This window comes from Danio aesculapii, chromosome 10, assembly GCF_903798145.1.
Source record: "Danio aesculapii chromosome 10, fDanAes4.1, whole genome shotgun sequence".
Lineage (NCBI taxonomy): Eukaryota > Metazoa > Chordata > Actinopteri > Cypriniformes > Danionidae > Danio > Danio aesculapii.
The window spans coordinates 14,325,987-14,346,240 of record NC_079444.1 but is presented as its reverse complement, the minus strand read 5'-3'; the positions used below and the strand labels follow the sequence as shown (position 1 = coordinate 14,346,240).

The 20,254-nt window shown below is 35.6% G+C and overlaps 1 protein-coding gene across 4 annotated transcripts in view; it reads left to right on the top strand.

Moving 5' to 3' along the window:
• pam (peptidylglycine alpha-amidating monooxygenase) overlaps nucleotides 1–19,543 on the top strand; it is a 115,658-nt gene extending 96,115 nt beyond the window's left edge. For all 4 annotated transcript variants that reach the window (XM_056466391.1, XM_056466388.1, XM_056466389.1 and 1 more), the window contains 9 exons: nucleotides 54–126; nucleotides 3,491–3,701; nucleotides 5,601–5,804; nucleotides 8,913–9,031; nucleotides 10,820–10,919; nucleotides 12,796–12,849; nucleotides 16,452–16,769; nucleotides 16,855–16,917; nucleotides 18,729–19,543. In XM_056466391.1, coding sequence (XP_056322366.1) covers nucleotides 54–126; nucleotides 3,491–3,701; nucleotides 5,601–5,804; nucleotides 8,913–9,031; nucleotides 10,820–10,919; nucleotides 12,796–12,849; nucleotides 16,452–16,769; nucleotides 16,855–16,917; nucleotides 18,729–18,907 — 1,321 coding nt within the window. In that variant the 3' untranslated portion in view covers nucleotides 18,908–19,543. The remainder of the gene's footprint in view (nucleotides 1–53; nucleotides 127–3,490; nucleotides 3,702–5,600; nucleotides 5,805–8,912; nucleotides 9,032–10,819; nucleotides 10,920–12,795; nucleotides 12,850–16,451; nucleotides 16,770–16,854; nucleotides 16,918–18,728) is intronic.
• Nucleotides 19,544–20,254: the final 711 nt, after the last annotated feature.

Below are 20,254 nucleotides of genomic sequence, written 5' to 3'. Positions count from 1 at the left end.
TATCGCTAATTTTTGCGTTTGTTGTTAAATTAAATGTTTGTTTTTTTAAACAGGTTTTATTTGCCACATGGAATAACTACTGACCATGATGATAATTACTGGGTGACCGATGTAGCACTTCATCAGGTGAAGACACGCACATTTTAGCTGAATTAGCCAAGTTATTGGAGGTGTTGGAAATCATTCCCTATACGCTTGTTCACTGTAGCAAAAATAGTTAAAGCACTGAATGAAATATGAGAGTGCTTGAAGTGCTGTTGCTTTTACATTGCTGTCAATGCAATACATTGAAACAAAGCAAACTTGAGGCAGTATTAAACATATAGATCTGATATGTATAAACCTTAATTAAATTAGTCAATTTAAAATGGATTTATGGCTGTTGGATAATATTCTGGGTGCAACTTTAGAAAATGGAGGATGGCTGATTTAGCTTTGGATGCCATCTTCTGGAGAGACGTAGGAATTATTGTATATTAAACAGCTCTTAAAGTGCATTAAGGGTATTCTGTAGCCATTAAGTGGACATGAGTTGTACACACATTATTGAGGTCAGGATGTCTGCAGGGTCACAAAAAGTCTTAAAATGTCTTAAATTTCCAAATATTTAATTTCACTGAAATATGGCATTGTGTGTTCTAAATACTTTTAAACAGATCTTAATTTCCCTTTATCCATGTAAAGCTTCCCAATTGCTACTACAACCCTCAATCCATCTATAAAAAATAAAATAAAATAAAATACGTTTAACAAAAGTAAAGTTGATAAACTCTAAAACTTATTGTAATAATAATATTAATAATAATAATAATAATAATTAAAAATAATAATAAAAAAATAAATAAATAACAAAAAAAGAAATATATATATATATATATATATATATATATATATATATATATATATATATATATATATATATATATTTCTTTTTTTTATATATATTATTTATATTTATAGTATTTTATATTATTTATATTTATATTATATATATATATACAGTTGAATCAGAATTATTAGCCCCCCTGTTTATTTTTTCCCCAATTATATTTCTGTTTAATGGTGAGATTTTTTTCAACACATTTCTAAACATAATAGTTTTAATAACTCATTTCTAATAACTGATTTATTTATCTTTGCCATGATGACTAAATAAAATTTGACTAGATATTTTTCAAGACACTTCTATACAGCTTAGTGACATTTAAAGGCTTAACTAGGTTCAATATAGTTATTGTATAATGATGTTTTTTTTTCTGTAGACTTTCGAAAAAAAAAACATAGCTTAAAGGGGGCTAATAATTTTTACCTTAAAACGGTTTTTAAAAAATTTAAAACTGCTTTTAATTCTAGTCAAAATAAAACGAATAAGACTTTCTCCAGAAGAAAAAATATTATCAGACATACTGTGAAAATGTCCTTGCCCTATTAAACATCATTGAGGAAATATTCAAAAAAGAAAAAAATTAAAAGGGGAGCTAATAATTCTGACCTCAACTGTATAATCAAACAACGAAAAGCAAATGCTGCCAAAAAAATTCTGAAATTGTTACTTTATCTGATGGTTTAGTTTTCGAAGAAAAAAAAAAAAACATTTTCTTCTCTAAACATTCTGATAGTAGTAGCACTTACATATTACTATTTTGGGAGATTTCTAGCAAAAATAGTCATTTTTGCTAGAGAACAAAACACAAAAATATATTCTCTGAATGTTTTGACAATGCTCTGATTAAAATAAAACATTATTTCTAAATTTTCTCCCAGCATTTAAAATGTTCTTTTTTAAACAGATTTTGAAACTAAAATGTATATATAAATATATATCAAATATATCTAGCTATGTTTTGACACATTATTTAAAATTTGTGGCTAAGAAAAAAAAGAATTTAAATTTTAATGGGGCAAGTAAAAAATAATCCAGTGGCTATTACACAAAAAATCCTTAGCGTTTTGCCTTGTAAAAGTCTAAAATTTCATTAAAAAGCTTGTCTTAAATTTAACTTGGTGAAACCTGCAGAAACCCTGGAGGTGCATTAGGGGTTTGAATTAGTGCACTAATTTTTAACATCCAATATAGTTTAATTTCTTTTATTTAAGGGCATGTGAGAGATTTTTAACACAACTTAATATTTGACATAATTGCTCCTGCAAGTATAGTAATGTTGGTTTCCTCCTAAAATAAACATTTGTATTTACAAACTTTTCCAAACTGTATGTGCGTGCACTGTGTATCTTTATTATGTATAAACAAATGCACGCACAAACATTTATATACTTTTAAATAAATAAAATAAACATTCTTTACCGCAATCAAACTATTACTATTAGTATTAATAAAGACCCCCACACACACAAACACACACATCGCGAAAATTTGGAAGTTTTTTCTTTCCATTTGGCATGCATTATTAAATTCCATAACACACTCATCAGTCCTTACTCCGTATTTCCTTATTTATATAAAAGATCCACTTTTTTGTCAGACGGCTCACCGGTTTGACTTTCATTCACTGTCATTCATTTTAAAAAGCACCCGGTCAATTTTATTTGTATGTAACAGTGCAATTTGGTCAGGTATACATCCGTGCTAAAATATCAGACTGAAAGTCATCATAGCTTTCGTAGAGTAGACCCAGCTCCCAACTCAACTTTGAGAATAGATTAATAATTTAGATATTTTTTTTCTTTTATTTTTGAGTCTTGCATTATTGCAGTGTGTTAACGCCGATAACAGCCCACCACTAATATATATATATATATATATATATATATATATATATATATATATATATATATATATATATATATATATATATATATATATATATATATATATACATACATACATACATACATGCATGCATACATGCATACACACATACATGCATACATGCATGCATGCATACAGACATACATACATACATACATGCATACACACATGCCTACATGCATATATATATATATATAGATAGATAGATAGATAGATAGATAGATAGATAGATAGATAGATAGATAGATAGATAGATAGATAGATAGATAGATAGATAGATAGATAGATAGATAGATAGATAGATAGATAGATAGATATTAGTGGTGGGCCGTTATCGGCGTTAACACACTGCATCAATAGACAACTGGAAAAATATTGCTTTAGAGGGCTAATAATATTGACTTACAATGATTTCAAAAAATAAAAAATGCTTTTATTCTAGCCAAAATAAAACAAATTAGACTTCTCTGGAAGAAAAAAAATATTATAGGAAATACTGTGAAAATTTCCTTGCTCTGTTAAACATCATTTGGGAAATACTTGAAAAAGAAAAAAACCCACAGGACAGCTAATAATTTTCACTTGAACTGTATATATTTGTGTGTTTATATACACATATTAAATAAACATGGTACACACAAAATTGTCAACACAAACTTTTATTTTGTCATCATTAGTTGCAATTGATCATTTAACAGCACTCGTTTTCTCCATATGTAGGTATTCAAACTGAGCGGCAACGGCAAAGATCAGCAGCTTCTGGTCTTGGGAGAAGCTTTTGAACCAGGAAGTGACAAGAAACATTTCTGCCAGCCTACAGATGTGGCCGTAGACCCCGTTACTGGAAACGTCTATGTTTCAGATGGCTATTGCAATTCCAGGATTCTTCAGTTCTCACCCGAGGGCAAATACATTTCACACTGGGGAGCAGGTACACATTGCATGCTCGGTTTCATATTCAAAAGGAATGTGTGTGGAAAGTTTTGTCAGACTGGATATTACAATAATACATGATCACACTCCACAAAACCAGTCATAAGTGTCAATTTATTTAAAATTAAACGTAAATCTCATCTGAAAGCTGAATAAATATGCTTTTCATTGATGTATGGGTTGTTAGGATTGTAGAATATTTGTTTGAGATATGACTACTGTATGTGTTATCTGGAATCTGAGCATTAAAAAGTCTTAATATTGAGAACATCGCCTCTAACTGTAATACAGTTGAAGTCAGAATTATTAGCCCCCCCTTTGAGTTTTTTTTTGTTTGTTTTTTTTTTTTATTTCCCAAATGATATTTAACAGAGCAAGGAAATTTCCACAGTATGTCTTATAATACTTTTTCTTCTGGAGAAAGTCTTATTTATTTTATTTCGGCTAGAATAAAAGCTGTTTTACATTTTTTAAAAACCATTTTAAGGTCAAAATTATTAGCCCCTTTAAGCTTTTTTTTTTTTTTTTGATAGTCTAAAGAACAAACCATCATTATACAATAACTTGCCTAATTACCCTAACCTGCCTAGTTCACCTAATTAACCTAGTTAAGCCTTTAAATGTCACTTTAAGCCGTATAGAAGTGTCTTGAAGAATATCTAGGCTAATATTATTTACTGTCATCAAGGCAAAGATAAAATAAATCAGTTATTAAAAAATTAGTTATTAAAACTGTTATGTTTAGAAATGTGTTGGAAAATATCTTCTCTCCGTTAAACAGAAATTGAGGAAAAAAATTAACAGGGGGTTTAATAATTCAGGGGGGCTAATGATTCTGACTTCAACTGTACATATTAATAATCAAAAATTAATTATTATATATTTACAGTAGGAAATTTGCAAAATGTTGTCATGGACTTTAATCTTTACCTAATATGTTTTAGAATAAAAGCAAAATCAATTATTTTGGCCCTTACAATGATGTATTTTTTGTCTGTTTCTATAAATACAGCAGGGAAAATAGGTATTGAACACGTCACCATTTTTCTCAGAAAACATATTTCCAAAGGTGTTGTTGAATTGAAATTTTCGCTGGATGTTGGTAACAACCAAAGAAAGCCATATATGCAAAGAAAACAAAACTCATTAGATTAAAAATTAAGTTATGTGCAATAAAATGAAATGACGCAGAGAAAAAGTATTGAACACATGAAGAAAGGGAGCTGTAGAGAGGCAGTGAAAGCCCAGACAGCAGCTGAAAGCTCTCAGTAGTTCTTCAGCAACCCTCTGCCCTTTGTCATGGTAAATTAATATCAGCTGCTTCAGTCCAGCATCTACATTATCAGGAAGATGAAACCAGGGTGGACATTTCAGCAAGACAATGATCTGAAACACAGCCAAGGAAATTCTCAAATGGTTTCAAAGAAAGAAAAGAATGACCCAGCCAATCGCCTGACTTGAATCCAATGGAAAATACAAATTAAAGATCAGATTTGATAGACCAGACCCACAGAACCATCAAGAGTTTTACACTCTGTTGAAGTCTGTGAAAAACTCCCACCTGAGCAATTCATGTGACTTCATTCTCCCTATGAGAAGAGTCTTTAAGCTGCCAGCACCAAAAAGGCCTTTTATATAAAGTATTGAGCACGTTTCAGTAGTTCAGTATTTTCTCCTTGTGTCATTTCATTATTATTACACAGAACTCATTTTTCAGGTTATGATGTGTTCAATACTTATTTTCCCTGCTCCATACCTGTACAACATACTGTAAGGCTGGTTTGTGGTCCAGGGTCACATAAAATACTTTAGCAATTACCAGTTCTTTGATGCCTAATCAGTTAAGGAAGTTTCAGCTTTCATTTTGGATTTATAATCATTCTTTTTGTTGGCAAAGGCTCCTCTGACAGAAAGCGGCGTGCCCCGTTCCGAATCCCGCACAGCCTGACATTTCTGCCAGATAAACGGGAGTTGTGTGTGGCGGATCGAGACAATGGACGGATTCAGTGCTTCATGGCAGATACTGGCGAGTTTGTGAAGGAGATCAAGAAAGACGTGTTTGGAGGAGAAGTGTTCGCCATTGCATACTCACCTACTCAAGGTGAGCATGATGAGAGAATGATGCATGTTTGTGAGGTGTTGCACTGATTATACATTTCAAGTTGAAATTTCATGTTGAGATTAGACTAATGCCGAGTTCAGACTGCATGATTTTCAAAGTAATCGTGTCACAGATGTTTTCACACTGCATGACTATCTGGAGTAGCGTTTCGTCGGTGCTGTGTTTACACTGCAAGATGGATCGGCAACAGGGGTTTTCACACTGCATGACTTTACAATAGGAAGAATCGCCAACAACTTCGTCTAAATTACGTCTCACAACCAAAAACACATAGTATATCTTTTGTTATTAACTACATAATGAGAAAAAAGCCTTTTATGGGGTAGAAAATTTTACGTATTTGCTCACTTGGGTTTGAAGGGAATTAGCAAGTTTTCCTCAACTTTATTTTTTGACCTGGTTGTGGTATTGCTCAGATGACATGTCAAACAGACACGGGTGATCCTGCCAAATTTACACTAGTTTTTCCTCCATTTCTTGGGTCCAAATAAACTGAAAATGAGCTCTTTTAACTTCCCCCCAACCTCCCGCTGTACCCACGCTAGTGCATGCTGCTCTCTCATTGGCTGTTGGCGATCGCTGATGTTATTTTCAGTCAAAACTCAGTTGACACGGCACAATTTTGAATTGACAGCTCCAGATATTTAACATGCCAAATATCTCACAGGCATCAGCGACTAATCGGCGATTCTCTCAGATCGCGTCTTTGATAGTTCACATTGACTACGTTTACACGGACACAAGTAATTATTTTGCTTAGTCTAATTAAGACAATAATTAGATTAAGGCGTTTACATGAGTTGCTTTTTGTATGTTCCTTTAATGATCCCGTTTTACATGCTAAAGCACATAATTTGATTAATGTCACTACGGTATTCACATTACCTCCGTAGTTTAATGTAATTTCTGGTGTTCCATTTTTGTTTTGTCGACTTAAAGTGCAGTTTGGCACTTTCACTTTCATTCAGAATCATTTTATGCATGCCCCCCGTGATAAACGAGATATTGGATGCAACTATAAATTGCTGGACGAGTGTTGTTTTAATGGAAGTTCATACCGCATGCTGAATGGAAGAGAAAAAACCTCAGCAAAATACGATGCAGGTGTATGTGGTCTGCACTGACTCAGTAGGTGCAGAGTGTCAAACAGCCGTTCGTGCGTGCGTGCGTCAGTGCGTGCGTCAGTGCGTGCGTGTGTGCGTGTGTGTGTGTGTGTGTGTGTGTGTGTGTGTGTGTGTGTGTGTGTGGACTATCCTGTCACAAAACGCGGCAAAAAAAGTCCTATCATGACTGTAATAGTTTGATTAGAGTGTTTACATGTCTGTACTGCTCTTCAATAATGCGACAAATCGGCACACCCCACACGTCTTAATTCAATTTCTCTTTAGTTCGATTATGACCTTAATCTGATTAAATTAATCAAAATTTGCTGTTTACATGGTGGCCTGTTAATCAGAGTATTGTCTTAATCACATTAAAATAGAATTATTAATGTCCATGTAAACACACTCATCGTGCGATTATTACTGTATGTGATTAGATTGATGACGAATAGAGTTGGGTGTAACACGTTACTGTACATTTTAAATTTAAGTTCTAGTAAATTGAAACTGTGTCAGTCCAGTTTTCAGAGATGAAGTTCAGTTTAGTTCAGTTCAGTGTGGGTTAAATCCATCGATGTGCAGCTCCACAAGTCCCAAACCAAGTAAGCCTTTGGCGACAGTGGCAAGGAACAAAACTTCACCAATTGACGAAAGTGAAGGAAAACACCTCGAGAGAATCCAGGCTTAGTTGGAGGATCAATTTCTCCTCTGGCCAAACAAAGCACCAGAGGCTGGAAAATGCTGGACGTCCATCGTGGAGAAGCTGCAGCTCCACTCCTCCATGACCGCCACATCATCTGCTCGAGGATTGCTCCAGGATTATGGAGACCTCTAGAAGTGCTCAGTGGTTGGCATCATCTCTTCAGATGTCTTGGATCACATCAATGGTGCTGCACAATCTCTGGCTGCCTCGGGATGAGTTTCCCAGCTGGAAATGGAGAATATAGAAAATAATTAGCGTAGCTGCTGTTCATAGTGTATTTAAACAAGTGATATTAAATACCAATGGGTGACGCGGTGGCGCAGTAGGTAGTCCTGTTGCCTCACAGCAAGAAAGTCGCTGTTTCGAGCCTCGGCTGGGTCAGTTGACGTTTCTGTGTGGAGTTTGCATGTTCTCCCCGCGTTCGTGTGGGTTTCCTCCGGGTTCTCCAGTTTCCCCCACAGTCCAAAGACATGCGTACATGAATTGGGTAGGTTATGTATGAGTGTGAATGAGTGTGTATGGATGTTTCCCAGTGCTGAGTTGCAGTTGAAAGGGCATCCGCTGCGTAAAACATGTGCTGGATAAGTTGGCGGTTCATTCCGTTGTGGCAACCCCAGATTAATAACTGGACTAAGCAGAAAAGAAAATTAAATATTAAATATCAATGCAAAACTGAACTGCTATAAACAGGGCTTGTCATTAACTTTTTTGATCACAAGCCACTGTGGCTTATAGTTTTCCAACATTACTAGCCACTCGCCATTTTCACTAGCCACAATTTTGTCTAGTCTATTTGAAAGAGAACCGATCACACCAGCTTCGTTTCTAGGCACGGTTGCTTCATGCAAGGAAACGGAAGCGCACACGCGTCGCAGTCGCTTGCACAGTCGCTTGCATCACGTCAGCTGTTAGCGCAAGTGATATTCCTCTTATTTGGTATTCGCTTGCTTTCTTTTGCTCACGCGAACACAATTATTTTTGTCAGTCATGCTACTTTAAGATTTTAAGATCGCATTTGCATATTGGGCCATCCTTATTGTCGAACCCTGCTTTTAAGAAAACTACAATTTGAAAATGATTTCCAACCAGCCAAAGTGGCTAGTGGGAGCGGCTGTCTAACCCGCCTTAGCTGAAATCTACCCGCATTTGGCGGGTGTTAATATCAAGCCCTGGCTATAAATGAAAATAGTAGCTATATAAACAAACATGAATACAAACATGTAAAGCATATGAGTGTTTCTAACAAAATGTCTATTCTTCTTTATAATGTTATTCCTTCAGGTGGCCTACTCTACGCTGTGAATGGAGAACCTCCATATGGTCAGGCCGCACCTCTTCAGGGGTTTGTCATCAATTACTCAAGCAAGGAAGTCCTGGATTCCTTCAGTCCAGACACACAGGTGCAGATTGCGGCACATTCACTACATACTATATACTCACTCATCTGAGCATAACATTTGCTCAAAACAAAGCAAAAGGAGCTGAAATGTAACTGAGAGTTGTTTATTAGTTGGTATACATGTTGCACATGTACAGTAAAGGCCTCAGTTTCTTCATACTCTACATATAGTGATGTCTTTGATATGTGGCCTACTACTACTGTACATTCTATAGGATTTATGTTCATTCCCATAGGCAGATAGCTTTACTTGTTATAAATTGATTTATTATTCTAGTGTCTGTTGAAATCCTTGGTTCTGATTGGCTGGAAGGTGTGCAATAAAATTGTTTAACAAATATTTATAAAAAGCTAGCACATGTTACTATGAGCTATTAGATATACCCGTGTCATTTATACTCATTTATACACAGGATCTCTCTCTTGACTGATTCAAAGCAGGGAGATCTAATATGTCGTAACAAATGAAAATTTAATCAAATACTGTCAACAGCAATACTTGTATATACCTTGACTATGGTATAAGTGGGATAACCAACAGTTTTCTGTGCTTTAAAGGATTTTAAATGCATGTCGCAAAGGCAAAGAACTGCCTGACATGAATCAAAGCTCCTCCTTACTTAATCTGGTGTCTCTTGAAATTCTTGATTATGACTGGCCGGAAGCTTGTGCAATAAAGTTGTTTAATGCACAGGTAGTTCCAGTCAGTTGTGATCATAGTTCTAAATGAATGCAATTCCCTCCAAAATGAACAGTAACCATACACTGTAGTTAGTGGCAGTTGCGGAAGCATTCATTCATATGTGTAATCTTGAAGATACCTTCACTTCACGTCGGGTGGTTATTTTGTCTCTGCGTCTTGTAGGGCTGCACAGTATATAGTTTTGGCATCGATATCACAATGTGTGTGTCCGCAATAGTCACATCGCAGGATATGCAATGTTAAGTTGGTTTTATAGTAGATTTGTGAAGTCATTGCAAAGTATAACCGTGTTCTTTTCGGCTTAGTCCCTTTGTTAATCTGGGGTTGCCATAGCGGAATGAAACGCCAGCTTATCCAGCATATGTTTTACGCATATCCAGCATATATTTTATTCTTTCAGCTGCAACCCAACACCGGGAAACACCCATACACTCTCACATTCACACACATACTCTACTGCCAATTTAGTTTATCCAATTCACCTATAACGCATGTCTGTGGGGAAACCGGAGCACCTGGAGGAAACCCACGCGAACACGGGGAGTACATGCAAACTCCATACAGAAATACCTGACCCAGCCGGGCTTGAACGAGCAACCTTCTTGCTGTAAGGCAATCGTGCTAACCACTGCGCCACTGTGCTGCCTAAAGTATAACCATAACAGAGTGAAACTTGAATTTACACAAGCAAATTAAATTTAGTAATGACTAACTTAATGTTTTTAAGGTTAATTTAAACAAATGTAGTAAATCCAAGGAATCATCTTTGAATCATTGAATCATTACTTGTTTCTTTGCTTATTGTAGTTATTCTTGCTTGCAATTTGTTTATTTTTTATACATGATTCACACCCTTACAAAATCAACCCAATCAATCTAAATGAATGATTCCCCACCAATGTCAGATTTTTCCAATATCATGCAGCCCTAGCGTCTTGCATTTAATATCCTTTAACACACAGCAAACTATTGATTATGCCCTAGTTACTGTGGATGATTTTGTCTACGCTTAATGTATGATCATGTTGAAGACATTGTCTTATTACAGATCTGTTTCCTCATTTTCTTTCTTCTGATGTTTTTCAGGTATTTAAGTTGCCACATGACATTGTTGTCACAGCAGATGGGACTGTGTTTGTTGGAGACGCGGGATCAGATTCTGTAATAAAGTTCATTCAGTCTGCAAGTAAGTTCATCACATAGTATCTGACAAGTGTAAGATCGTCATGTCTCTACTCTCTGAGGCGCCGTGTATTATATTGTATAGTTGACTATTTGTAAAATACAAACACTTTTTGATAAGAATTTTTTACTTTTTAAATATAACACTCATAATGAACAGTCACATTCTTTTAAACAATCATAGCTTGTGCACTTTTCAACTTGTTAAATTAACACATTTGTGAAAGTGACAACAATTGTAGCACTATTGGAATTTATTGCTACCTAAATTACCAACAATTATACATGTTAACAAATATCAGTAAATTAACAGTTAATGATGTATAAAAAAATCAATCGCATCCAAAATGAAAGTTTGTTTTGACATAATATATTTGTGTGCACTGTGTATATTTATTATGTACTGTATATATAAATACACGTACATGAATTTGAGGAAATGTTTGCTTATATTTAGATATAAAATATATAAATAAATATAAATATCTATGTAACAAAATGTATATCATATCATATATATATATATATATATATATATATATATATATATATATATATATATATATATATATATATATATATATTATATATATATATATATATATATATATATATATATATATATATATATATATATATATATATTATCATATATATATATATATATATATATATATATATATTATCATATAGATTTATGTATGTATATTATCATATAGATTTATGTATGTATATTATCATATAGATTTATGTATGTATATTATCATGTGTGTGATACACATACATATATTATGTCAAAATTTGCATTTAATTTGCATTAAATTTGCAATGCATTTATTTTGGATACAAGTAATCGTGAATAACCTTTGCCCAGCACTAGTTAATATGCAAAAATGTGGAAATTCCAGTGTCTTTGAAAATATAAACTATAAACAAGATATGTGTTTATTAAAAATAAACAGTTTTGTTTTGTCTTACTCTGTAAAAAAATATTAATAATATTGCTGACCTAAATTTGGTACTTTTAATTATAAGTCATTTCAAGTTAAATGACATGAAACTGACTTATACACTCACCGGCCACTTTATTAAACAGTAATACCTGTCCAACTGCTCATAAATTCAAATTCTAATCTAATCATCCAATCACATGGCAGCAACTCAATGCATTTAGGCATGTAGACATGGTTAAGACGATCTGCTGCAGTTCAAACCGAGCATCAGAATGGGGAAGAAAGGTGATTTATGGGACTTTGAACGTGGCGTGTTTGTTTTAGAAACGGCTGATCTACAGGAATTTTCAGGCACAGCCACTGCTAGGGTTTACAGAGAATGGTCCAAAAAAGAGAAAATATCCAGTGAGCGACAGTTCTGTGGGCGCAAATGCCTTGTTAATGTCAACGTTTGGTCTGATGAGTCTTCATTTCTTCTGCAACATTCGGATGGATCAGAGTACTCAAATGGCCTCAACAGTCACCAGACCTCAATCCAATAGAGCACTTTTGGGATGTGGTGGAACGTGAGATTCGCATCATGGATGTGCAGCTGACAAATCTGCAGCAACTCCGTGATGCTATCATGTCAATATGGACCAACATCTCTGAGGAATATTTCCAGTACCTTGTTGAGTCTATGCTATGAAGGATTAAGGCAGTTCTAAAGGCAAAAGTGGTCCAACCCAGTATTATTAGTACCTAATAAAGTGGCCAGTGAGTGTAGTTATTATGATTTAACTGACATATAGCTATTTCAACAAACCTAATGAAATGAAGTTGAAACAGTACTAACTTAATTCTAAGTTAAACTAACTTTTAAAATGACTAGTGTATTTTCACTGTGTTTTTTTTATTCTAACTGCAAAAAATAAATTGTCATTGTAGAGGCAGAACATCGCTCGGTTAAAAAGGGTGGAATCGAGGTCCAAGAAATTGAAGGTAAGTTGTCTGGATTGTGTTCATTACTGCAGACAGTGCTATTGACACCAGCAGCTGAACATAAACACTCTGACTGAACTGAGAAACATTTACTGTTTCACTGTATATTTCACTAATTATGCATCCCACAGTATTTCTGTCCACAGATAAAAACCAGAACTACTGGTAAGAAATTAGAGAACTAGTGACTGTAAATTCTGTACTGTGACTGTAAACTCCCTGAATCAAGTTGTATTTCCAGTATTTACTTATGAAATTTGCATAATGCATCTGTGGTTTGTGCTGACATATTGAGAAGAAAAGCAAATCTTCTTTAAATGGAGTCACACGGTCAAAAAACAATGTTCAAAATCTCAGACATCAAACAAGCACAAACATTCATTGTAGCAGCGCAAATCAGCACAAAAGCAGAACAAACGAATGGCATAGTTGGGGGATTTTATTTATGGGGTGCCAGCTTGACAGAGGTCATTTTACAACTCCCCTAGAGTTAAAACAGTTGAGTTTTACATTTTATGAATCCATTCGGCCGATTTCAAAAAAGGGAAAAACTCAAATGTTTAACTGTAGGGGAGTTGTAATATAAGCCTCTTTCCAAAAAGTGGAGTGTTCCTTTAAGGGTGAGTTCACTCGAAAATAAAAATTGTGTTATTAATCATAATTTCATAGAGGTTATTCTTGCCTCAAAGTCCCTTTAAAGGTGCAGTAGGTGATTTTCTTCAGAAAGATTTGTTGTTGTTCTGGTTGAAAGCCTCTTCACAGTCCAACAGTAATGATTAAAGTAAATGATCTAAATGTATTTATATGTATTTTTATATTCTGGGTAAGGCATATAACTAAAATTGTTCATCCAATTAAATATTGTCAGGCCGACATCTCCCATAATTCCGATCATAGATATTTACATATGTATATATCTATGAATTCCGATAAGTAGCCCAAACTGTCTGTCAGCAAATGTAGATTTGGGCTTCTGCACATCTCTGTTCACACACAACCGCCATTAGCGTGTGCACGCCTGCATGCGCACCACGCGTTGACATGCACACAAGACAGTCACAGTTGTGGTAAAATCAAATGCTGAATTGAAACATTTTAAAACCCTGAATCAATATCGGAGTTACTTTTGCACACTGGAGGGAGGACGACATCATGGCTGAGGTGTTTCTGTTAGACAGGTGATGTTCTGTTTTAAAACTATTTTAGTCTCCCAAAGCTGATGTAGATTGTGTTGTTATGAATGGGTTATATGCACAGAAGTGTTGTTCAGCCACTGAAATCTCCCGGTAAAAGATTGATGTGACTATTTTCAATTTCATAAGGTCCTTTTACAGCATCGATAATGTAGATTATTATTTAGTTTAACAACAAGACATCAGTAAATAGCGCTATTCCATCTAGCCTGCTTTACTGAGCTGAAGTTGCTTTTATAATCACATTGGTTCATTTTTGAACAATGAAAGCCTCCCTTTACTGCATGCTACTCTGAATATTCGCTCTGAAATAGCATGTAAGTGTGGCTTAGTAGTTCCTGCACGCCGCCACCAACCACTAACTACATTTCTAACTGGCAAATGACATAAACAAGTGGGTTGTCTCCACTGTTGCCAACTATTTTCAATGAAAAGGCGCTAAGCTCTGCCCGAAAAGTCGCCAGATTACGTCATACACCAATTTGCATATTACTTGCGTCATCACATTCTACCGTTTTTATTTGTTTAACAGCCAATGGTTAATAAAGGGGCATTAATATTTGCACTGCACTTTATGTAAGCATGTCAGTTGAACTAAATGTATTGCTGTTTGAATACAGTATATCATTATAGAAGTTTGGTAATTTGCAGTAATCTCTCATACGTAATAAACTCAGACAATTTCCGAAACTGTCTCTAAAATATCTGTGATTGACAACAAGAAAAGAATAAACAGTCAAATTAAATTGTTAAAATAAAGGAGAAGCAGATTGGTTTGACTGTACAATGGAAATACCTCACACTGCCGGTGCTAAATCATTTGCCGTCGGTACGCAGAGGAGTGATCTGCTCTCAGGCTGCAGGTGGGAGAGACTGCTGTGACTGGGCCGCCTGTCAGTGCTCTAAGGTGGGGGAAGGATTGACGACATCACCTGCTGCTCATTGAGAAGAGTAGGGACGGGACAGTATGGACACATGAGAGTCTATAAAAATCTATAGTAACACCAAAAAAAAGTCGCTATATTTGTCGCTAGTTGCTTTTTTAAAATTTGTCGCTAGGGGGGTCTGAAAAGTGGCTAAATATAGCGACAAATTCGCTAAGTTGGCAACACTGATTGTCTGCTGTCATGTCGCGATGCGATTTTCAGGAGGCGATTTCATGTCGCGATTTCAGGAGGCGTGGCTTTGAAACACAGTCCCTCCCCTGCCGTCCAAAGATAATATGCTAACTAGTAAGCATTTTGGCAGATCACCTACTGCACCTTTAAGGCAAGTCATTTTATTCGGTGACCATCTGAAACACCTCTGTGATTCTGTCCGAATGGGGAAACATCAAATTTTCCAAAATTGCTTGCCAAGATTACAATGAAATTTCATATTAGGAATCACCAATAAAATTAAACAACAACTGTCTCTTTAGTTTCATTTCTAAACGTTCCAATCACACAAAATCTGCAGAAACTCACGTCTGGTCCGAACCCCTCCCCCAGAGAGTCGTTAGTCTAAAGTGATCGCAGATTGGCTCCTGTACTAGAAGGCGGGGCTTCTATTGCCATATACCTATAGCCATATTGACTGTTACACTTTTGCCCATTCAAAACTATACAAGTGACATGTCTTGTGTATTCTTGTCTTTGGGTTATTCTAAAATTATACATACATTTTGCAACTTCAAGATAAAACTTCTATTATCTTTCAACTAAAACTTTAATTTAAGTTTTGAGTAATAATAATGAGTGTTTGTTTATTTAAGGGGCATTTAGTATTGTAGTTTCAATTGTCAAAAGCTGACTCAAATGACCAAGAGAAAAAAACTGTCAAAAGATTAATAGCATCCATAAAACAGAAATTACACATCTTTCTATGTGTTTACTTCACGAAGGGTTGTAAAGCCTATTTTCAAAAAAGTGGAGCATTCCTTTAGCTAGCTATTATTATTTTGGATTGTCAAGATTGGCAAATTTGGTGGCACAATGGCTTAGTGGTTAGCACTGTCATTGTCACCTCACAGCAAGAAGGTCACTGGTTCGAGTCCTGGCTGGGTCAGTTGGCATTTCTGTGTGGAGTTTGCGTGTTCTCCCCGTGTTGGTGTGGGTTTCCTCTGGGTGTTCCGGTTTCTGCCACAGTCCAAAGACATGCGCTATAGGTGAATTGGATAAACTAAATTGGCTGTAGTGTATGAGTGCGCGGGCATTTCCCAGTAATGGTTTGTGGCCAAAATGGCATCCACTGCGTAAAACATATGGAATAGTTGGCAGTTCAATCCGCTGGGGTGACCCCTGATAATTAAAATGACTTAGCTGAACGTACATGAATGAATGAAGATTGTCAAATTTACATGAGAACTAAGCATTCCCCAAATCTATAGTCCGTCTTTCTCATCTAATTTTCTCCTTCCTTTCATTTTAGAAACTGAGACGTTCGTGCAGGCCAAGCTGAAGCCATTACCCAAAATTCCCCCTCATTATGTGGAGGCGGCTGTGCAGAAGATCCAAGAAGTGTCTCCGCATCAGCAGCCACTGGCAGCTCCGAAAGAGAAAGAGACTCCACAGAGCGTGGCCAATCACAGCCCTGAGAGTGTGGCCAATAAGAGCCCTGAGAGTGTGGCCAATCAGAGTGCTCAGAATGTGTCTCCCGCCGTCATCACAAGCCTCCTGCTGGTCCCGCTGGTGAGCGTCATCGCCATCGGGGTCTTCATCCGCTGGAAGAAGAGCAGGATGTACAGCGGTAATTGCCTTTACCTTCTGTTCGTTCTCTTCCCTCCTTGTGTTGCTTTATGTGGGACAGATTTTGATTTGTTTCTCTTTTTAAGATGATTGTCAGGTGAAGCTGGAGCCTTCAGGTTCAGCAGGAGGAATCTTGGGTAAAATCAGAGGTAAGAGAAAGTAGGATTTTCCCAAAGTATTATAGATCTAGAGATTTTCTTATTATATTGATATTATTAGCATCAAAATAAAGGTTAGTGTTTACATAATATATGTATATATTTATTTTGTGTGTGTGCATATACTGTATACAGTATGCTTGTATTTATATACACACATTTATTTGAGAAAATGATTATTTGCATTTATATTCGTTGGTCTAAAGTAACTACAGAAATCGAGCTTTAAGTATGAAAAATATTTAATGTATATATTTATACATGTATGTAAATATGTAATGTATGACATATTTGAAATTTTTGAGCTAGATGCTAATGGTCTAATCCGATTCAACGATTTATGCTAAGCTAAGCTAAAAGTGCTCCCGCTTGAATAAGAGAATAGTTCCTAGCCATATAGACCTAAAAATAGCAACTTTTAATGTATTTAATTGTAGTTACACAATGTAACTACAGAATATAACTCATTTTTGAGCAAGGTGGCAATGCTAATGGTCTAATCCAATTCAATGATTTATGCTAAGCTAAAAGTGCTCTAGCCTGAATGAGAGAATAGTTCCTAGCCATATCGACCTAGAAAATAGCAACATTTCATTTTACGTCAATCTTAGTACACATTGTAACTACAGAAGACGAGCTTTAAACAGGAAAAATAATAAAACTCATTTTTGAACAAAACGCTAGTGGTCTAATCCGAATCAATGATTATTGCTAAGCTAAGCTAAAAGTGCTTCCACCTGAATGAGAGCATAGTTCCTATAGCCACCTACTATAGAAAATAGCAACTTTTCATTTTACGTCTATTTTAGTACATAATGTAACTACAAAATATAACTCCTATTTGAGCAAGATGGCAATGCTAATGGTCCAATCTGCTTCAATGATTTATGCTAAGCTAAAAGTGCTCTAGTCTGAATGAGAGTATAGTTCCTAGCCATATCGAACTGGAACATAGCAACCTTTCCTTTTACGTCAGTCTTAGTACACAATGTATCTACAGAAATCGAGCTTAAAATAGGAAAAATATGAAACTCGTTTTTGAACGAGATGCTAATAGTCTAATCCGCTTTAATGATTTATGCTAAGCTAAGCTAAAAGTGCTCCCGCCTGAATGAGAGTATAATTCCTAACCATATTGACCTACTGTACAAAATAGCAACTTTTGTACACGATGTAACTACAGAAGTCAAGGTTTAAATGGGAAAAATATTAAAACTTATTTTAAAGCGAGATGCTAATGGTCTAATTCGATTCAATGATTTATGCTAAGCTAAAAGTACTCTAGCCTTAATGAGAATATAGTTCCTAGCCATATCGACCTAGAAATAGCAACTTTTCATTTGATGTCAGTCTTAGTACACAATGTAACTACAGAAGAGTCAAGCATTAAGTATCGGAAAAATATTAAAAATCATTTTTGAGCGTGATGCTTATAGTCTAATTTGATTCATTGATTTATGCTAAGCTAAGCTAAAAGTGCTCCCGCCTGAATGAGAGTATAGTTCCTAGCCATATCGACTTAGGAAATAGCAGCCTTTCATTTTATGTCAGTCTTAGTACACTTAAATAGGAAAAATATAAAAACTTGTTTTTGAGCGAGATGCTAATGGTCTAATCCGATTTAATAATTTATGCTATGCAAAGCTAAGCTAAAAATGATTGACTAAATGTTTTAAAAATGTTACAGTTTAACTCAACTGTTTGAGTTGTGAAATGAGCCTATTTTAAAAAATCCTATTTCACCTTTTGATGGTGTTTACCTCTCACTAGGCTTTTGTCTAATGCTTTCTCCTCATCTACAGGCAAAGCAGCAGGAAGCCTGAACCTGGGCAATTTCTTCGCCACTCACAAAGGCTACACTCGACATGGCTTTGACCGGCTGAGCACTGAGGGCAGCGACATGGAGAAAGACGACGAGGATGCCACCGACTCAGAGAACGAAGAGTACTCTGCTCCACCACCGCCAATCTCATCCTCCTAAACAAAGAGCCCATCCCTCCGCTTCGGTCACCTCTGTAATTGTTCGTATCGGCTGCTGAAACATTCGATCTCTAGTGTAAAACTGTCCTCCCCGAGACCCACGACTGCCACTTTAATTTATGCGTTTTTTTAAAGGGACCACGCCGAGATGGTCATTTTAAGGAGAAAGATGATTATTTTTTAACAAGAGAGTAAAGGTAGATTTATTTATTTAGTTTTTACCGATGGACAGCTAGTTCGTTTCTTCCGATAATTTATCGATCTGATAGCAGTGCAATTAATATATATAAAGGATCCTGGCATTTCATGTCATAACATAATCTGTATGTTTGTGCCTTTTCTGTATTTCGCCTTCTGCAGCACATATACATATAAATATATATATATTATTACAGACGTGCCACATATTTAAGAGCTGCTACTGTCTACTGTGATTTGAGTTGTTTTTTTTTTTGCATCTGATAAAATGGAAAAAAAAAAACGAAAGAAAAACTGATTACGTATTTAAGGCTGCATTTACTACATTTTCAAAGCTAATGTGAGACGTGTCTGATATTTGTTGTGATACTGAGGTTTTATTGCAAGAAAACTATTTTCAGTAACAATGTTATTTGTGTAATAAAGTGTCTGCAAAGCATCATCTTTCTCTACCGCTTGTATGAAGCATCGTAAAGTGCCCCTATTTTGCATTAAAAAAGGTCATATTTTGGTTTCGGGGGTCTCCAACAACATGCTGATATGCGTGCAAGGTCAAAAAACACTTTCATTGTCATATAATATGCATTTATTTTTACCTATTTATCCCAGCGACTCCCATATGATTTGTTCAGTGGTTCATTTGTTCCCAAACCTTAGCGCAAAGCTAATCTGCACTGATTGGACCAATGACCCAGTATATTGCGATTGATTTACTGCGTTCAGCAAGAGACAGAGAAAAATGCCCACCACAACTATAGTATGAAGTAGCAGAAAGTATGTGAGAGCCCAATGCAGGAACGCAATAAAGCAATGCAGTTAAACACCAGCATATTACTCCACTCCTAAACCTAACCCCAAGTAATGACGACACACATTCAGTATTAATCCACACAGTGGCTAAAGTTGAACTATTTTAAAAATTGACCGCGCCGCGCATGCTGATGGTGGCCATAGCAACAAATGGCAGAGGATCACTTCTTCAAAAACACATTTAAATCAGAAAAGAAGGAAGCACGCATCACATTATTAATGTAGTTTTGTACGCAATATGTGAACAGCCCCATACAGATTTAACCTGAGAGACACAGTACAAGCAATGATCTATAATAGATACGTGATTACAAACCGCACCGGGTGATTACAACTTATA